The following is a 17,239-nucleotide window of genomic DNA, read 5'->3' as shown; positions in this document are numbered from 1 at the left end:
TTGGTGGTTCAGCTATAGAGTCGATTAGAATTTCATAAATTATTGTCAGCTTCCGCAAAGACAATTCGTTTCAAAGAAAATCAATCGGCAAGAAGACGAAAATACCCCGAAAAATTTGTGTCACCTGCATGTTCAATGCGACCTATAACATATTACGTAGTCAAGCATCGCAGAAGTCCTATACACTACAAAAATGTAGAACGGTTTCTTAGTCTATATAGTTAACGGAAAACTGATATGGTATGGAAAGCTGCGAAGTGAAGAGCTTTTAATTCAAATTTGAACTGATCTTTGTTGAAAAGTACCTGAAAGTGCAGAAATCCTTTGCGCCAGGAGCGGTTTATTCCTTGTTTATTGATCGCTCTAAGAAATCCTTTTAATAATTACGTCACATTTCATTAATTTCAATTAGAGATGCGACACCCACAAGAAAGGAGGTTCCAAGTTTTTGCTCCGGAGCATCGTTTTCCTGTTGTGGTTAAGTTCCACATCTACAGTTTTTAAAATGAAAATTATTTTTCATTTTAAACCATAGATGTGGAACTAAAAGAAAGATGATTTTCATCTTTCTTTGAACACATCTTTTTAAAGTAAAATTGAAATCTGACATTATTTTGCATTAGAGGTTCAAAAGGTCTTAATTTAGAGTGGAGTTAAGGCTAATTTCCACTCCGGAAAACGAGCAGCGGATCGGATCGGATTTTTTTCCGAGCTGGTCCGATCCATGAAGTGATTTCGGATCGGATCAAAAAAAGTTAAAACTATTTGAGCTTTTTTTTTATCCTGTCTCGGACGCTTTCGGATCAATATAAGCCAAAAATTTCAACAGACGGCGCACCCGCGGATTATCTTTGGTTCCGATCCGACCCGATCTGCTGCTCGTTTTCCGGAGTGGAAATTAGCCTTTATACACACTTCAAATTCAAGCTAGGAACAGTTAAACTATAGGCCTTCCGACAGGAATCGAACCTACGCTTTTTGCGATGCCGGTGCAATGCTCTTGCCACAACGGTTCGGCATCGCAAAAAGCGTAGATTCGATTCCTGCTGGACGACCTATATTTCAACTGTTCCTGGCTTGAATTTGAAGGGTGTATAATTCCACTCGAAATTAAGACCCAATTTATCTGCATCGAGTGAAGTGCCAAAAATCATAATTATTTTGCATTATTTTTAATAATATTAAATATACAGTGCATGGTGAGACGTCATTTTATGGGCATGACATCTTTTAAAAAAATAATTTATCTATGCATCGTGATTTGACTACATACATGTACAGTGTAAGTTCAGCAATATTACCAATATAAATCTATTCGTACTGAAGGGCCGTGAGTACTGAGTGTGATAATTGGAGAAAAGTACAGCGTATATTGGTACAAACTAGTAGTCTTCAGTGACACGTGAAAGTCATATCGACGGTCTGCCCTGGATCCAGCCTTACGACCTGCGTGTGGTTCCTTGGAGCACCCCATTGACCAGCAGTGACCGCGTAGGTGCCAGGCGTAAGTTCGACATGAACATCTTCGGATTTTTGAAGCTGGAAAGATTATATATACACAGCAGTGAGCAGGGCCGAAAGGTGCCGAAATATGTCCTAAGCCTTGCCGTCATAACATGTCCACGATTTCACAAAATCGCGAGGAAACGGATAACTGCATTTGCGATGAAAGAATTGGGTACAAATCTGACCAGGCCTAAGGGTTGTCTGTGTATAACAAACAGTATTAGCGCATAAACTCACCGGATTCCCGTATGTGACTGATGTATATTTGGAATGATGAAATCTCTTGATATGTTCTTCGTCGTGATCGTCATGAAGGGGTGAGCATTTGAAATATCTCTATGTGAAAAAAAGTGACAAACTGATATAATTGCTGCATTTTAACTAGGGTTCATCATGCACACAAATGTCAAGCAAGTGAATTCAAGGCAATGCAAGTTGGGAGAGTAATATGAACTGTACAGCATGACAATTATGGCAGTTTTGCACTCAGACTGTTATTTACTTAATGCATGCTTCCATAGATAACGGTACATACGTCACATCCCTTGCTTAACATGGGTGGAGAATGGAATCCACCGCCACCTACGGTATTATTACATTTTCAGTTCTCTGTCATAATAGAATGGACTAACCCGGCATTGTCGACTGGTGACCGACATATATTGCAGAACACTGGAAAATGCATCATCTATCCTCGTATGGATTTGTGGATCCTGGAATGAAGATAAAGATGTAAAAATCATATACCTGTAACAGTAAAATGCTTAGTTTTAACAGTAGGTAAAATGACTTGTATAATATCCTAAGAAAGTCAAGATAATAACCCCATACTATATAATTTATTTGTTACCTATATATCTAATGATCAAAATTTTTCCTGGCTTCCTATTGAATAAGATACCTATGTGAGTGGGCATCAAATTGCATGAAACAAGCAGGGTGAATGTGAATTTGCTAACTTGCACAATTTGCTAACTTGTTTGTAGGAAACATTGCACCAGAAAGGCTAGCAAGGTATCCAAGAATATTATTAGAGATGCACTGAATAGTGATTTACTGAATATTTTGAACATTATATACTTAAATTATATGGCTGCAAGCTAGGAGGGATGAAGAATCATTTTGTTTCTTAGAAAATGCAAAAACCTTGTCTTGATATATAAGAATTGTTACAGAATGATTGAGACTTCATCTCAATGATTGGTTTATCATCTCAATGGTTTATTCATCTCAATGATTTTCCTCAACTTCTTCAATACTAGCTGTGAATGATTTTTTTATTGAAATTGTATAGTTCTAATTGCTGTTTTACGGTAGGCATGTTGATGTTATTTGTAGCTTCAATATTCTAAAGCTATAATAAAGACAACAAATTATCTGGTATCGATCTGGCTAGATAAAGGTAAATATCAAGCTGGAAACTGTTGACTGTACATATCCAGTGCACCTTAAATATTGTCTCTCAGCAATAAAGGTATCAAGTGGAATCCCTGTGCAGATATCAATTACATTTACTTTATTTCTAATTGAAGGGAAAATTACAAATAAATAATTTGTGGTCTTTTAGCTTCAGGATTTCAGTAATATATCCCTATAAAACTACATTCTGCATAGTTAAAACCAAGTTAAATCAGAAATACATGACTCCGATTAGCCATTTTCTCCCAAACTACAGTTGAAAGTTAATTAGTCTTTCATACAACTGGCCCCTGGTCTAAAAATGTTTCCTTTTTGCCCAACTGTGAGAATATTGTTGCAAAAGAACTTGCTGATTCCCTGCTGAGTGTTGACCATGATTTGGAAATATGAAAGTACATTGTCAGCACTGGTTAGGAAACATCCAAAACAATGTTGCTGCAATATTGTTGTTCCGAGTCAGCCCATGAATCAAGTCTTACAAGCAAAGCCCTTGGCTAGACGTTGGAAAGTTGCAAATTACTGCGACTATTGTATTTTTGCAACATGTTGAATTAATTAGATTAATGGTTTCCCCAACAGTTTGCCATTTAATAGGTATACTTTTACTACCTGGTCAGCATTGATGGAACCTTCAGTCGTGGCTGGCCAGTCAATCTTCCGCATTCTTGCTCTTGCTAATGTTGCTGTACTTTGACGACCAGATCGACATAGTACGCAGTTGATACGCTCACCTCGCTAGAAGAAGACGAGCAATCGCAAGAAATTCAATATTTCGAAAATAAACATCAAACACATTAGCTACAAAATAAAAATTTCAATAATCCACCTTATCCGGCATGCAGCAAACCAGTAGCAATACCAACTGTTTCGTTCGATTATTTTTAGTTCCTTTGGACTCTTCTCTTCTTGTGAATTGACGCGAACAAACAAACTCAACAAAACAGGAATTTCGCGGCAATTTGCTGAATGCTCGAGCACAGACCGACAGGGACCGAAGAGAGACCGATTGGGGTCCAATGAATAACGAACGAACATCTGACGTATGAGATAGAACCAGAGATAGAACCAAGAATTGTTCTATTATTTGATTTCTATATCTATGTGATCTATCGCACTGTCTATCGAATATTTTTAAATTATAAATCAAATCTTAAATCATAAAGACATAAACCATCCTATTCTACCAAAATAGAACTACCAGTTGTCCTCTTTTTGCGCAGGGGCGGATATTCGCTGACTACCACTCTGCCAGTGATGATTCGCCTTTTAATATTTTACACAATAATTTAATAGTCAAAAAGATTCGATAAGAAAATGATAGAAGAAAAAGTACCAGTGTGGTGACTGTGGTGTTTTAATATATCGTTGCAAATTTTATTTCATATATTATACCGGGTACCCCGGTATGCTCATCACAGGATACCACAAATTAACATAAGTTATTACATATATTTACATGTTTCCATGTCAACGGACGCTTTGTAACACGACAACTCGTCCTGTGTTTGACAACACGATATTCTTTATTTAATACTGTACATTGTTATGAATGGGACTTTATAAATCTCGTGTATTTTATATCAAGTTTTAGTGTACAAAATAGTCTCGTCTCATCGTATTTTATTATACGATGTCTTTTCAAGTCGGACAGAATATATTTGGTCGTATAACTGAGAACAATGTATATTTTCTCATTGACACATCCATATCCATGCATCATCAACTGGGATTTGTTAAGAACCATCTCATCGAGGTATACATTTTAGTTTTTACGTTCTTATTGACATACAACCGTAGTTCAACATTTCAACAAATAAAAAGCTTTATAATTCACTTTTAAATTCTAAAATTATATGTGCTACTAGGCCCAGCATGGGACATCATAATATAAGACTCTTGGGATTGTATATTTCTTAATTCTTAATATTATCTGTCGTACAGTACAAAAAAACACAATCTGAGAGTTCACCCATCCTATAATTTACCGATGCTGTTGTTTCATTTGTTTGGCAGAAATTACTGCTGTATGAAATTGCGACCTTCCAAGCTCTTAAAGAGCCATCATTCTCCAAAAAAATTAATTAGAATCTTAGAGTTTTGTGAATGATATCAATAATATATCACACTTAAACAGTCTGAACTCTGAATATACCATATTTCTCTCATGTTACCCCCAACCTTATACCCAGGGTGTCAATTTTCACTGTTGACCTTCGTCCTTGCGTGGGTACCCTGGTAGAAATCCTATATAAGACCCTATAAGATCTTATAGGATCTTATAGGATTCTCTAGGATTCTTTTAAGATCCTATATTTTGCTTACTCATGCAGTTACTCCTACTTAACAATTAAGCTTGCCCCCCTCATAAGAGGATGAAATCATTAAGCTCCCACCCTTTTATAATGAAAAAAGTCTTCTTATCAGATTTATTAATTTGTAGTACTAGTAATATACATGAAAGTGGTTATTAATTAAACAACTTGACATTCAAAGTGTTGGAATCCCCAATATTAAAGTCAGGGCCGGATTAACCTTTCGCAGGACCCGTGGCATTTTTTCATTGCGGGGCCCCTCAATCCCGTAAAGCATCAAAGCCTTTACTCACCGGCCACAGAATTTTTAGGGCTTGGGTAAAATTCTCGTTAGGGGAGTAAAATCCGCAAAAAAATAGCAATTTGTGCTACTGTAGCGAAATAATGCATGACCAGAACATTGGTGTAGAAAATTGAATTTGGGGGGCTGTAGCAGTGTTTGGGGGGTTTGGGGGCATCCTTCCCCAAGAAAATTTTGAGTTTTAGAGTGCAGCAAATGCGATTTCCTGCGTTTTGGGGGTGAGATTTCCGCAAAATTGAGTATAATATTGCATTACCTAAACTATAAACAACCTAAGACGTTTTCTGAAAGAGGACTATATATTCCAACAACATGCAGTTTAATTTTATTCTTGTAAGTTTTTGGGGACCCTTACAACACTGGGCTCAGGGCTAATTTCCCCCTTTGACCACCCCTCTGGGTGGCTCTACCTTTACTTGAAGTTTTAAATTTCTAAATTTTCCCATTACTCTAAAATTTTCCTGGGAGAATCTGGTTGCAGGGGTGCCTATAATTGGGCCTCGACTTTTGATTTCTAAGGCTTCGCGTTATTTATTTCGCTCCGATAGCTTAATATAAGCTTAAAGGCATTTTTATTTATTTATGGGGCCTGGCTTTTTGGAGTCACTTTATTTTTTCTTTGTGGCCTTGAGGCTTTGTGGCCATTTTGTGGTCAGTCTCCCACGCAACGAAAAAAATGAACTGAGTAAAGCGCGGGGCCCCCAAAACCACGGGGCCCGTGGCATATGCCGCTTCTGCCATATGGTTAATCCGGCCCTGATTAAAGTTATATCATATTATACGTTGTCTAACATGGCAGGAAATTATCTACAAAGTGATGAATATGTATATGAAAGCCAAGTTAGGGTCAACCTTTCAAATATTTTGAAGAATGATTTAAGAATCTGGGAACAAAAAGACCATTGTATCAATCATTAGGAATCATCAAGAATCATCAATCATTTGTTAATTGGATTATTCAGGGAACTATAGAATAGGGTAATACACACACAAGCACCAGCCTCGATCAGTTCCAATGTAACTTGACTAGCTTTTTAATTAGATTGTGATATTTTGTCCTTTTCAAATACAAATTCCCTTTCCTCTCCAAAATAATAATGGAGGCACATGGTCTGCTTGCCATCATCAAATTCAGGAGTAGCAGGATTGAGTTTGGAGTGGTTGAGGCATGCACATGCAGTGGTAATTTGCAAAAAGCCATACAATACAATTTTTTACCATAGCAACTACATGCAGAGGAAACTTAATTTCTATATGGTAGCTAGCACATGGATTCCCCACTTATCCCTGTAAGGCAAAGTGTTATATAACATAGCAGCTATACCCCTGCAGGTCGATCACCCCTGATGATCCCAATTGTGTTTCAATCCTTATTACATACAAGATTAAGCTGAAGCTGAAATCATAACTAGTATACTAGTAGTTCGGAAATTAAAATGATCGCGTCCAAATTATCACACTGTACGTCCCAATCCATTAAAAAATTAAACTGTTTGCATCGAAATATTTAGTCAGCTTATTAGGTGTTTCGCCTTTCGAACAACCGGCCCCAGGTTTTTTCCACAGTTCACTCCCGACCTATACGTAAAAAAGAAGTAAAGCTCCGTATTGTTTTTTCCATTCGTTTCTATCGGGTGTTTTACGAATGCTTTATTGTACCGAAAATTCACTGCCGTAAAGTTGGATAAGCCTGCTTAAACCAAACAGTTGTTTATTCGTTTCTTCTATGACTATGCATGACTCTTATTCTATGTATATACCTTATTGGCTTTGTCTAATTCCTGAAGGTTCTCACAAGACGTGCTATTCTTTCGCAAGATACCATGTTCAACATAATTCAGTTCGATGAAAACACACGCAAATGGACAGAAAGACTTGTGAAATGCAATACGGAAACGGTAAATATCGCCTCTCGATGGATAAACAACCTGACTTGCGGTACCTCAACCGACACTATGACGGCCCTGCTCCAGGCATTCAGCGACCCCAACATCGAGGCTGTTTACATGATCACAATTGGATTACCCGACCAACGGCCAGCCGTAATTCTCGAAAAATTGAGTTCGATGTCCAGTGCCGTTCCAGTGCATTGCATTTATTTGAAAGGGACCTATTCAGATCCCGCTGTATGTGAATTTCTCAGAAGCCTCGCTGAGCAGACGCACGGATCGTTTCATATCGTAAAATTGTCGCCTCACCTTGGAAAGGTCGAGCAAGTTCTTCCTATTTTTAATTCTGCTAACGAACGCTACGAAGATAATGGTAAGTTGGCAAGCTGTTTTTCCAACCTATATAGTTATATGAAAACTGTTGTTCCAAAAGTTACGTTATGAAGTTCGCGAATTTGAAACAATACAAAACAAGTACCTACATATTGTTAAAAACTTTAGTCTTATTCCTGTTACACGGTGCAATTTTTTTGCAACTTGCAATAGAATTCTTTTAAGAGATATGTAAATTTGGCAACCACGAAACCTTTATGTTTATTGCAATCCATGGACGTTTCTTATGCTTATATTGCAAAGGTCTTCGTCTGCAAGAAAATTTGGCAAGTTGCAAAGGCCTTTAGTGTGCAAAATTTCTCATAATAGTATGGCACTCAGATGAGAGTTACCCAAATCAGCCTCATACCCAGGTGTCTCACTTGAATAAGATAAAAGCGGTATTCAGTTATACATGCCTCCTATTCACTGATCTCGATGTATCTGTTTGCAGTCCTTTGTGATATCGAATAAAGCGTCTGGGTACGAGGCTCTTCCTGAATAAAATTATCGCGAGTTGTTGTAGCAGTTACATTCTGCGAAAGTTTGACGAAATTCAACGTTCGTTCATTTTTTTGTAGATTCTACGCAGGATGACAGCAAGCCTTACCCTAACCCAAACTCCGCGCTGGGTCGTGATTATCTAAGTTCTCTTAATTCACTCACTCCTGACAGGCTAGCCCCTGTTCCCCGCGCCCCTTACAGTGATCCTACCTTGGACGTAGAACGTAGGATCCTCGATGACTCGAAAGTCTTAGATTACGCGGATGCTTTGGTCAAGGCGCGAGGCTTAGCCCAATCTGCCGGGATACGTTGCTCTTCAACTCCTCTGGCGTCCTCCGTAATGAAAGGTGTTAAAGTCCTCGCTAGGATTGATAGGGATGGATTGTTTTACCTGGGACAAGTCAAAGACCAAGTAAGTACGAATTGTGCGGCTGCAAGTGTGTAGTGTCGCATAAAACATTTAATTTAATTTATTATCTTAGGTCTTGTACAAATATATAATGTTAGTACGCAGCGGGAAGTCCGCAGCAGCGCAAACCAATATGTGCCGCTTCAACAACAAAGACATAATAATATAAGTTTGCGGTTATACACATTAGAAGCATTTTCGAAACTGCCTATTGCGAATTCCAGTTATTTTTGTATACATTCTGCTAAACTGTTCTGCTAAATCGGCCTATAGACCTTTTTTAAAAACAGCTAGCAAGAGGCCTTATGCGAGAACGAGGCTAGTCAGGTTTTCTGCTGTGAAAACTTCAAAATCATTTCTATATTTCTAAATTTTGACTGGAAGAACATTGTTTTTGTGTAGTTTGACAGGTCCAGCGAAAAAGTAACAAACGACTTTTAAATTCAATGGAGAAAATCTTACTAGTCTCGTTTTCGCGTAACTCGAAACAGGCCTCTTGCTTTTTTTCGAATAGGTCTATTCTCCTCGTATTTTTTTAAATTAATACTAATCTCTTGATGACATTTTTAATGCTTTTGTAAACAATGAGTTAAAATACTCAAATATCGCAGCCAGTGTCCCAGGAGGTTTGCCCCCCCAAAAATTTGGCCCCCGCGCGGCCATATTTCCTAGGACATTTGGCGCGGCTAACAACTACAGTCTACAGATTATCATAATATCATAGATTCAGTTGAAAGCTTTGATCGAAAAACAACATTAAGTTAAATCAATCAATAAATAAGTAGTTAATTCTTAAAAAACCTTTCTTCTGCATTTTAGCTGCTTACATATTTTCCTATTCGGGAATTAGGTCCCTTCGAAAACATACTTTACACTCTCATATATATATAGCTTGGAAATCGCTGAGCTTAATTTCTTTTAAAACTAAAATCTTGAAAGTTTGTTAGTATTTATTGTGTATCGAAATTCTCCGTTGGGATCAAGAGCTAAATGCCTAAAGGAACGCGTAAAAATGTGCTAGCGAAGTCACGCCAACAACATCACGCATATATGACTTCGTACTTAGCTAATCATTGTCAGTATTACTGCATGTATTACATGACACAAGAAATTACGTGCACTAAAGCCATAAATGTTGAGAAAATAAACTCTTATAGATGCTGTTAATTTTAATTTTTATAAACTTTACGGTTTCCTAGCTCTAAAATACCAAGGGCAAGGCAAACCATATTTTTTAGCTAGGGGAGGCCAAATTTCCTGTGACACCGTGTTTGTCTGCGAAAGTGACGTGTGAACGTATTTTAAAAATATACGAAAGTCAAAAAAGTAAAAAATATACGAAAGCCATTAAAATGCCGTCGAATTTATCTCATATTTAATGGTTTTCTGTTCCATATATCAGCAGCACGTCTATTTGTCTGTTGAATTCACATCTGCATGAGATGAGTTGAATAAAAACTTCAATTTTTCGGAATATTTCCATGACACTTGCGAAATATTTATAAACGTATTTAAGATTGATTTTTCTTGGTAAAAAGTATCCTTTTCTTGGAACTCATTTCATATTTTAATTGCGGAATTATTGTTTACGAATTGCGACCAATTGCAGTTGGTGACCTTTTGTCAAAAGACTTGAATTATCTTAGGTATTTCCTGTTTGTAAATTACTATTTTGAAGAGGCACTTTAAACACTTTATGCGGAAGCGATGTTGGTCTGTTTTAAACAGATCGTTTTGTTGATTGTTTCAAGCAGAAAACTCTAACAGACTTTTCAAAGAACGAACACTGTATCCATATTCAGTCTATGCAGCGAGGTACAGAGCGACAAACAACACAGAACTTGCTTTCTTATTACGACACAAGAACGACATGAAATATGGCTTCATATATACAAGGCTACGATGAGGAACGCTTCGAGACCAAAGTCAACCGAAATTTCCTTTGTGAAATTTGCTTCAATGTCATGAAAGAGCCTGTCCTGTGTTCGAGAAACCAACATTGTTTTTGCCGTTGTTGTATTACGAAACATCTGGAGAGTTTTCAAAGATGCCCAACGTGTAATGATGAACTGACCGTAGAGACTTTGATCGAACCAAATAGAATGGTGAAAGAGATGTTAAACGAATTAAAAATTCGTTGCGTGTACATCGACAGAGGTTGTCCAGAACTAGTACAATTACAGCATCTTGACCGCCATGAAGATACATGTGGATATACACCAGCCGTTTGTACAAACCAAGGCTGTGGTTTGATTGTCAACAAGCGTGATTTTATTCACCATGAAAGTGAAGTCTGTGAATTCCGAAAGTTGAAGTGTCACTCGTGCGGAGAAATGTCGAAAACTTTGGCAGATATGGAGGAAAGGATGGCGAATATCGAGAAGAATATGGTGACCAAGATAACAGCGGAAAAAAGATTAGCAAATGTGGCAAGAAATGAAAAAATGGTAACGATTGAGAACCACATGAAGAATGTGGAGGTTCGAATGGGGAATATGGAGGGAAATTTACGTGAGATTAAAAAGGGCATAGATGGAAAACGCAAAGCAGTCGATAATGAAGTCAAAGGATTGAAAACAGCTTTGGTCAGAGCTTTTGATGAAATGAAGGACGTTCTTATCACTATGGAGGGAAAGATAGAAAACACGAAAAATAAACCGAGCGGCGATAGAGAGAATATAATTGTTGCTGGAGGTGATAGAATTGGCTCTGTGGAGATGTTTAACTGGCGTCAAAGAACATGGTCGCCATTACAATCAATGCCAAAGAATCGTTGCGGAGCGACTTCATTTATTTTTAACAACCATGTGACTATAGCTGGGGGTACTTGTGGTTGGCATGTTGTTGATGATATAATTAGAATCAATTTTGATACAAACCCTGATCCTTCAACTCAGTGGAGAGATTGTCTTGTTAAACTACCTGTCAAGTTGGCATTCCACAGCAGTGTGTTGTATAATGATCAGTTAATGATTTGTGGAGGTGATGACGGAAATTATTCATCTGACTTGATCACAGCGGTCCAGCTTGTTCCTCCATATACTGGAAAGACTTTATCAAGAATGCCTGAACGAAGACGAGGTCATAGAATGGAAATATTTGATGATAGCTTGTTGATAGTTGGTGGAAGAACAACTAAATATTTTAAAGACAACCTCAGCAGTGTCGTACTGTACGATATAAAGAAGAATGAGTTGAAACAGTTGTCACCACTGCCTTATGAAGTGAGTGATATGGCAACTGTGAGATGGGGAGACAACATCGTTGTTATTGGTGGCGTTGACAAATGTGGCAAGACATTAGATACAGTTATCATTTACAATGTCAAGACAGAACAAAGTCACATGCTGCCATCAATGAGATGTAAGAAGAAGGGATGTACTGCAGTTGTTATTGAAAACAACATTGTAGTCCTGGGAGGTTATCATAAGCAAGGACACCTGAAGTCAGTTGAAGGTTTCAACTTTGAAAGGTATTCTTGGGAAGAACTTCCAGAAATGTCCCAAGCAAGACACTTGCACACTGCTGTCGTTGTGTGAACAATGTAAAAAAATGGGATAATGAACAATAGCGCAGAACAATCAATGTGTTTCAAAGTTCTGCGTTGCGGGGTATTTGAAACGCCAGCGTATGTTATAATAATTTTTGTCAATAAATTTTTTCAAAATTTCTAATTTCAAAATGTAACTCAAATAATATCATTTTGTTAGTTACGATAATTGGGGGGGGGGAGGGTAGCGTTTATTCATATTTCAGTTCTGCCCGCGGATTTCTTTTGTAATCGTTCTAGTTTCGGCCCTCAAATTATATAATTAGAGTCTAAATAGATACATGCAAATTATTTGTGAGAGACGATGGTTTTATTGTTGCACACATTTTTCGAGAATCCCGTGATATAATTGACATAGAATTTTATTCTTCTATTCAATAAGTTGTTGAGTTGCGCTGAATACGAAATATAGGATAATGATCAGGAGTTTGATTCACAATTTCTCCAAATTTCCGCAGGGTACCGACGACAGTTTTGTGATAAAGTTTGAATCGTGTCCAGGGCTAAGAAAACCAGCCCCTCAAGAAGTTCTAGTTTCCAACATGATTGCGTATAAGGACGCTTATCGTTTGAATATCGCAATGGGCGACAAAGTTCTCGCTCCATGGCAGCAAGATGGACGATATGGACCTGGTACTGTACTGGATGGATTTGAGCGAAGGGACACACAGAAGAAGGGTATAATATTTTCGTTGCATAGCACTTCGTATATCGTAATAAATTATCCTAGACAGGACATGTTTTGGAGGGACAAAAATGTGAGGACATCATGACAGTGTCAATTTTGGGAAAAGTTAAAAATATCTACTGTAAATATCTCAAAAAAAATTTTTGGTCAAACAAATTTTTCCCTAAAGGATAAGTTCAAGTAAATTTAAACTAGGAAATGGGAAAATACACTTTTCATCTCCCTTTAGATGACGATGACGGTGAACTATTGGTGACTTTCTTCAATGGTCAAACGGTCTCCTTAAAGCATGGTATTGCAATTCGTATCCCCGAGAATAGATTTGACCGCATATCTCTCGACATTCAGTTGCCTGAGTCACAAAGGAAAAAACAACGACTTCGTAGTTCTGTTATCCATTCTGAATTACGGCCTCGTCCGGCCAAAAGTGTATTGGAGGATGACAATCGCAATCTTCAGTTGGTGGGTATATAAGTCAGCCGAACATTTCTATGCCGGCAACTTTTCAAATTTGTACTGTATATAGATATGATTCTGTCTGTAGTCCTAATACATACTATATGTGTATGAAGGGTAGATTTACTTGGAAGAGGGCGCGCACCTCCCTAACCTAGTCTAGAGGGGTGCTGCAGGGGTAAAAATTTGGATAACTATTACGGATAAAAATTTGGAAAACAATTTAGGGGGACAAATATCGGTGTCTAATTATAATGTTCAACTATCCCTGGTGTGTATTATCAGCTGGCGCGCCGTCAGAGCCTTTTGAGCACATCGTAAGCTCAGTGCATGCAGGGTTGTGTAAATATTCTTAAAATATTCGCGTCTCGTATTTCATCCTTTTATCAAATTCACTCGACTGAAAACGAATGCGGCCGGAGCACAAAATCGTTTAGGTCAATATGAGCTCAATCCTAATATTCCTGTACAATCCTTTCTATGTAAACCTGAAGTACTCTTGACGAAATGGTAGATTAGTTAAATTGTCTTGTCAACTGCTATTGCAATATCAAAGCCATATTAAGTTCTTTTATTTTCGCAGGAAAATGAGAAACTGAAACAAAAGATAAACGAGCAGATTGTAGAGAACAACAATCTAATACGTGCCTTGGATCTGAACATAACAAGTACGCCGAAATATAGAGACTTTCCTGTGATTGGTAGAGCGACATCTCGTGATCTGGATACCGTGACAGCTAGTTCCATGAATCTTAGAGATTCTCCTGTGATTGGCACGGCGACATCACATGACCTGAAACCCTCGCGTATATATGGTAGAGCGTCATCGCATAACTTGTTGAGAGAATATGATAGCGGCGTATTTTCCGATGAAGAGTCGTGGGAGTGCGGTGAAGATTTGACAGCCACTTACAGCGGTGAATCGTCGCTGGTCAATGGCGTCCATGATAGACATTGTAAGTCTTAGAAAAAGCTAGCTGTTTAGGGCAAAATCCTTCTAGAAGAAATGATGAAACTGTATTATAATACTGCCTTTGTATCTGGCCAAAATTATATGCAAACTATTTAGCCAACAAATCCGATATATTGAAGGCATTTAATATATTGAAGGCTATGATTTAATAAAAACTTGATTTTTTATATTTTAGTTGATCTGTCAGTCACACCTCGCTTCACGCTTCCCAGGGAAAAAGTTTTATTAAAATCCGATAGGGATATCAAACCGCAGACCAAACCATGGCGTTATACGGCTGGCCCTAGTGCTCCATCGAAGCCGCCTCGCTTTCGAGAAACGGCGTTAGAGAAGCCACGGGAGGCTGGGGAGAAGTTTGAGGAACGTCCGACACACGAGGAATACCAAACTGTGGCAGGCGTTTCATTTCCAGCTGGGACTGGTGAGTGTGTCCTGTGTGATTTGTATAGGAAATACGTATGAGCATATGAGATTGAAAATAGACTCTGCCCTCTGAATAAAATTTATGGACCATTTTCTTTTAAATTATGAAAAATATGACAAAAAAACCATGCTCTTTACCACGCGGTAGATCGTAAATTTGGAGAGAAACCCAGGAAATGGCATCCGTATCGTCAGTTTGGCGACGGGGGAAAAGCAAAGGAAAATATCTCAGCTGTCTGGGAAAGAAAACACGTGAAACATTCGGAATATCAAGATGCCTCTGGGGTAAAATTCCCATCTGCTACAGGTAACGTCTTTCTTTCTGTAGTTATAATCGACGTGCATGCACTCCTGAAAATTACCGCTGCATACAGGACACGCGTATACGGAGGGGAAGACGTACTGAACTGCATGCTTTTGCATAGCATATTCGTTTTACACCTCTCTTCGTACTTAGATTTACAGAAAATTGCCCTTTCTAATAGCAAATTTAATACGGTATTAAGTTTTATTTTACCAAAATAAATGCACTGCACTTATTTATGCAAATATTGCTCCAAAATGAAATACGTGTTCACGGTTCTGTCTTAATGTCATTGTATGTTTTTGCCTTCCTTCTCCCACAAAACATCATCAACATTCAACTTACATTCTAATTTTCGTGTACATTTATTTTGTCCAACAAAAAACATCAAGGCCCTGTTACATGGTGCAATTTTTTATGCAACATGAGTGTAATAAACCCAGACGTTTCGAGTTCACCAATTTTATAACATCTCGCAAAAGTACAATTGTTTAATGAAAATTGTTTATAATTAGCTTGCCTTGCGGTCTTTAGACAAGAAGTTTACACGAAGCTTAGACATGAACTGGAGTCCGGACACTGCGTTAAGAAACGCCGAACGCTCTCAAAATTGGGAGGATGGCCTGGGGCATGGTGACACAGAAAAGAACATGCGTTATGCTAATAAGTTGGAGCGCATGAGATCCAATAAGAGAAGATACTTTAAAGACATCGAGGATAAAGTTGCCGTAGAGGAAGGGAAAGAGGAAAAAAGGATCGAATTTCGAAGGTGAAGCTCACAATTAATAAAGTGAAATATTTCCAGCAGCTGACGCTTTAAGTAAATTCCTACATCGGTTAGTCTGAACTGAGTGAAATCTAAATTTGTTCAAATATCTTCCAAGGAATAAGATGACAGAACGCGACGAAGATATGGCCGAGGCAGAGGTGGAACAAGACCGACTGAAAACGTCAAGGATGGAAACGAGGAGAGCGAAAAAAGCAGAAATATTAAAGCATGAAAAAGATCGGACTGACCAGGCAGAGAAGTGGAAGACGGAACGCATTGAGGCGATGAAGGAAAGGCAGGTGAAGTTTGCAGAGATTGAGGACAGCCATGAAATCAAAAAAGATTCAAAGAAAGCGCGGAGAGAGGTATAAAGGGGTTTTGATTTATTTTTCGTTATTTTTCAATCGTCCGTTAACGAGATAATAAACGTTTCAGAAAGCAACTCACTCACACTTATCCGTACTGAGTGGTAGATTTCAAACTCGTCGTAGCGATTCAATGACACGGTTTTTCCACTCGAAAAAGAACTTGATTTTCATTTTTTACCTTAAATCATTCCATTGAGCGAGCATTTAAATACATATGATATATGTTATAATGCCTTTAAGAATAAAGATGCTGTACCTGGACATATTCTCAAACGATCAGCAATCTTGAACCAAAAAATGCCTCCTAAATTGATATGCACGTCGGTTAGGAAATAATACTACCTATACCTAAAAGAAAGTATACTGTATGCATGCATGCTCATTTATCTGTCAATGTTTTACTCGCGAAAACATGCCAGAAATTGCTTTGCAACGTGTATATAACTACAAATTCTATAATCAATAAAACAAAAGAAAATTGTGGTCTGACGGTCGCTCCTTGACAAGACGAAACAACGGATAACACGAATAGCGACGTTGATATTATTATGGAGCATATAACCTAAACATGTTTTGTTTTATTCATCCCTACAAGTTGATTCATTGATTTTATCCGTTCTCACATCAGGCGTTTCTTCGTACGAAAGAACATGAACGAAGAGAAGAGTTTCATGACAGACTTCGCGAAGAATGGCGAACGGAGGACGAACGTGCCGAACGTCGCCGACAACAGAGCGCAACCAACCGAGAGAAGCAAAATACACGTCAGCGAAATGCATATCGCGCGAAGGAGGCAAGGCTTTCTGCAAAACAGGAGCGACTCGGGAAATACCGAGCAAGCATCTTGCCTTAAATGTCATAAATTTATATATATATATATATATATATATATATATATATATATAATATATTATATATATATATTATATAATTATATTTCGCTAGATAACTCTCTCTCTCTCTGCAAGTGGAAATCCATCCTAAGCATGCTGAAAA

The 17,239-nt window shown here is 38.0% G+C and overlaps 2 protein-coding genes across 2 annotated transcripts; one reads left to right on the top strand and one right to left on the bottom strand.

Annotated features, from left to right (window-relative positions):
* Positions 1-1,139: 1,139 nt before the first annotated feature.
* Positions 1,140-4,035, bottom strand: LOC114535206. The gene is made up of 5 exons (XM_028556585.1): positions 3,752-4,035; positions 3,535-3,660; positions 2,139-2,219; positions 1,744-1,842; positions 1,140-1,539 (listed from the first exon to the last, which is right to left on the bottom strand). Exons 1-5 carry the CDS (start codon positions 3,761-3,763, stop codon positions 1,393-1,395), a joined length of 465 nt encoding a protein of 154 aa, XP_028412386.1. The 5' UTR covers positions 3,764-4,035; the 3' UTR covers positions 1,140-1,392.
* Positions 4,036-4,414: 379 nt separating this feature from the next.
* Positions 4,415-17,096, top strand: LOC114535223. Its single transcript, XM_028556604.1, has 11 exons — positions 4,415-4,678; positions 7,326-7,800; positions 8,381-8,715; positions 12,721-12,940; positions 13,180-13,412; positions 13,990-14,362; positions 14,555-14,800; positions 14,951-15,109; positions 15,641-15,875; positions 15,991-16,240; positions 16,872-17,096. The coding sequence occupies exons 1-11, from the start codon at positions 4,556-4,558 to the stop codon at positions 17,094-17,096; spliced, it is 2,874 nt and encodes a 957-aa protein (XP_028412405.1). The 5' UTR covers positions 4,415-4,555.
* Positions 17,097-17,239: the final 143 nt, after the last annotated feature.

Source organism: Dendronephthya gigantea, unplaced genomic scaffold, assembly GCF_004324835.1.
Source record: "Dendronephthya gigantea isolate DGI-Jeju-01 unplaced genomic scaffold, DenGig_1.0 000113F, whole genome shotgun sequence".
Classification (NCBI taxonomy): Eukaryota; Metazoa; Cnidaria; class Anthozoa; order Malacalcyonacea; family Nephtheidae; genus Dendronephthya; species Dendronephthya gigantea.
Note: the sequence above shows the minus strand (reverse complement) of the source record. Positions and strands in the feature narration are given on the sequence as shown.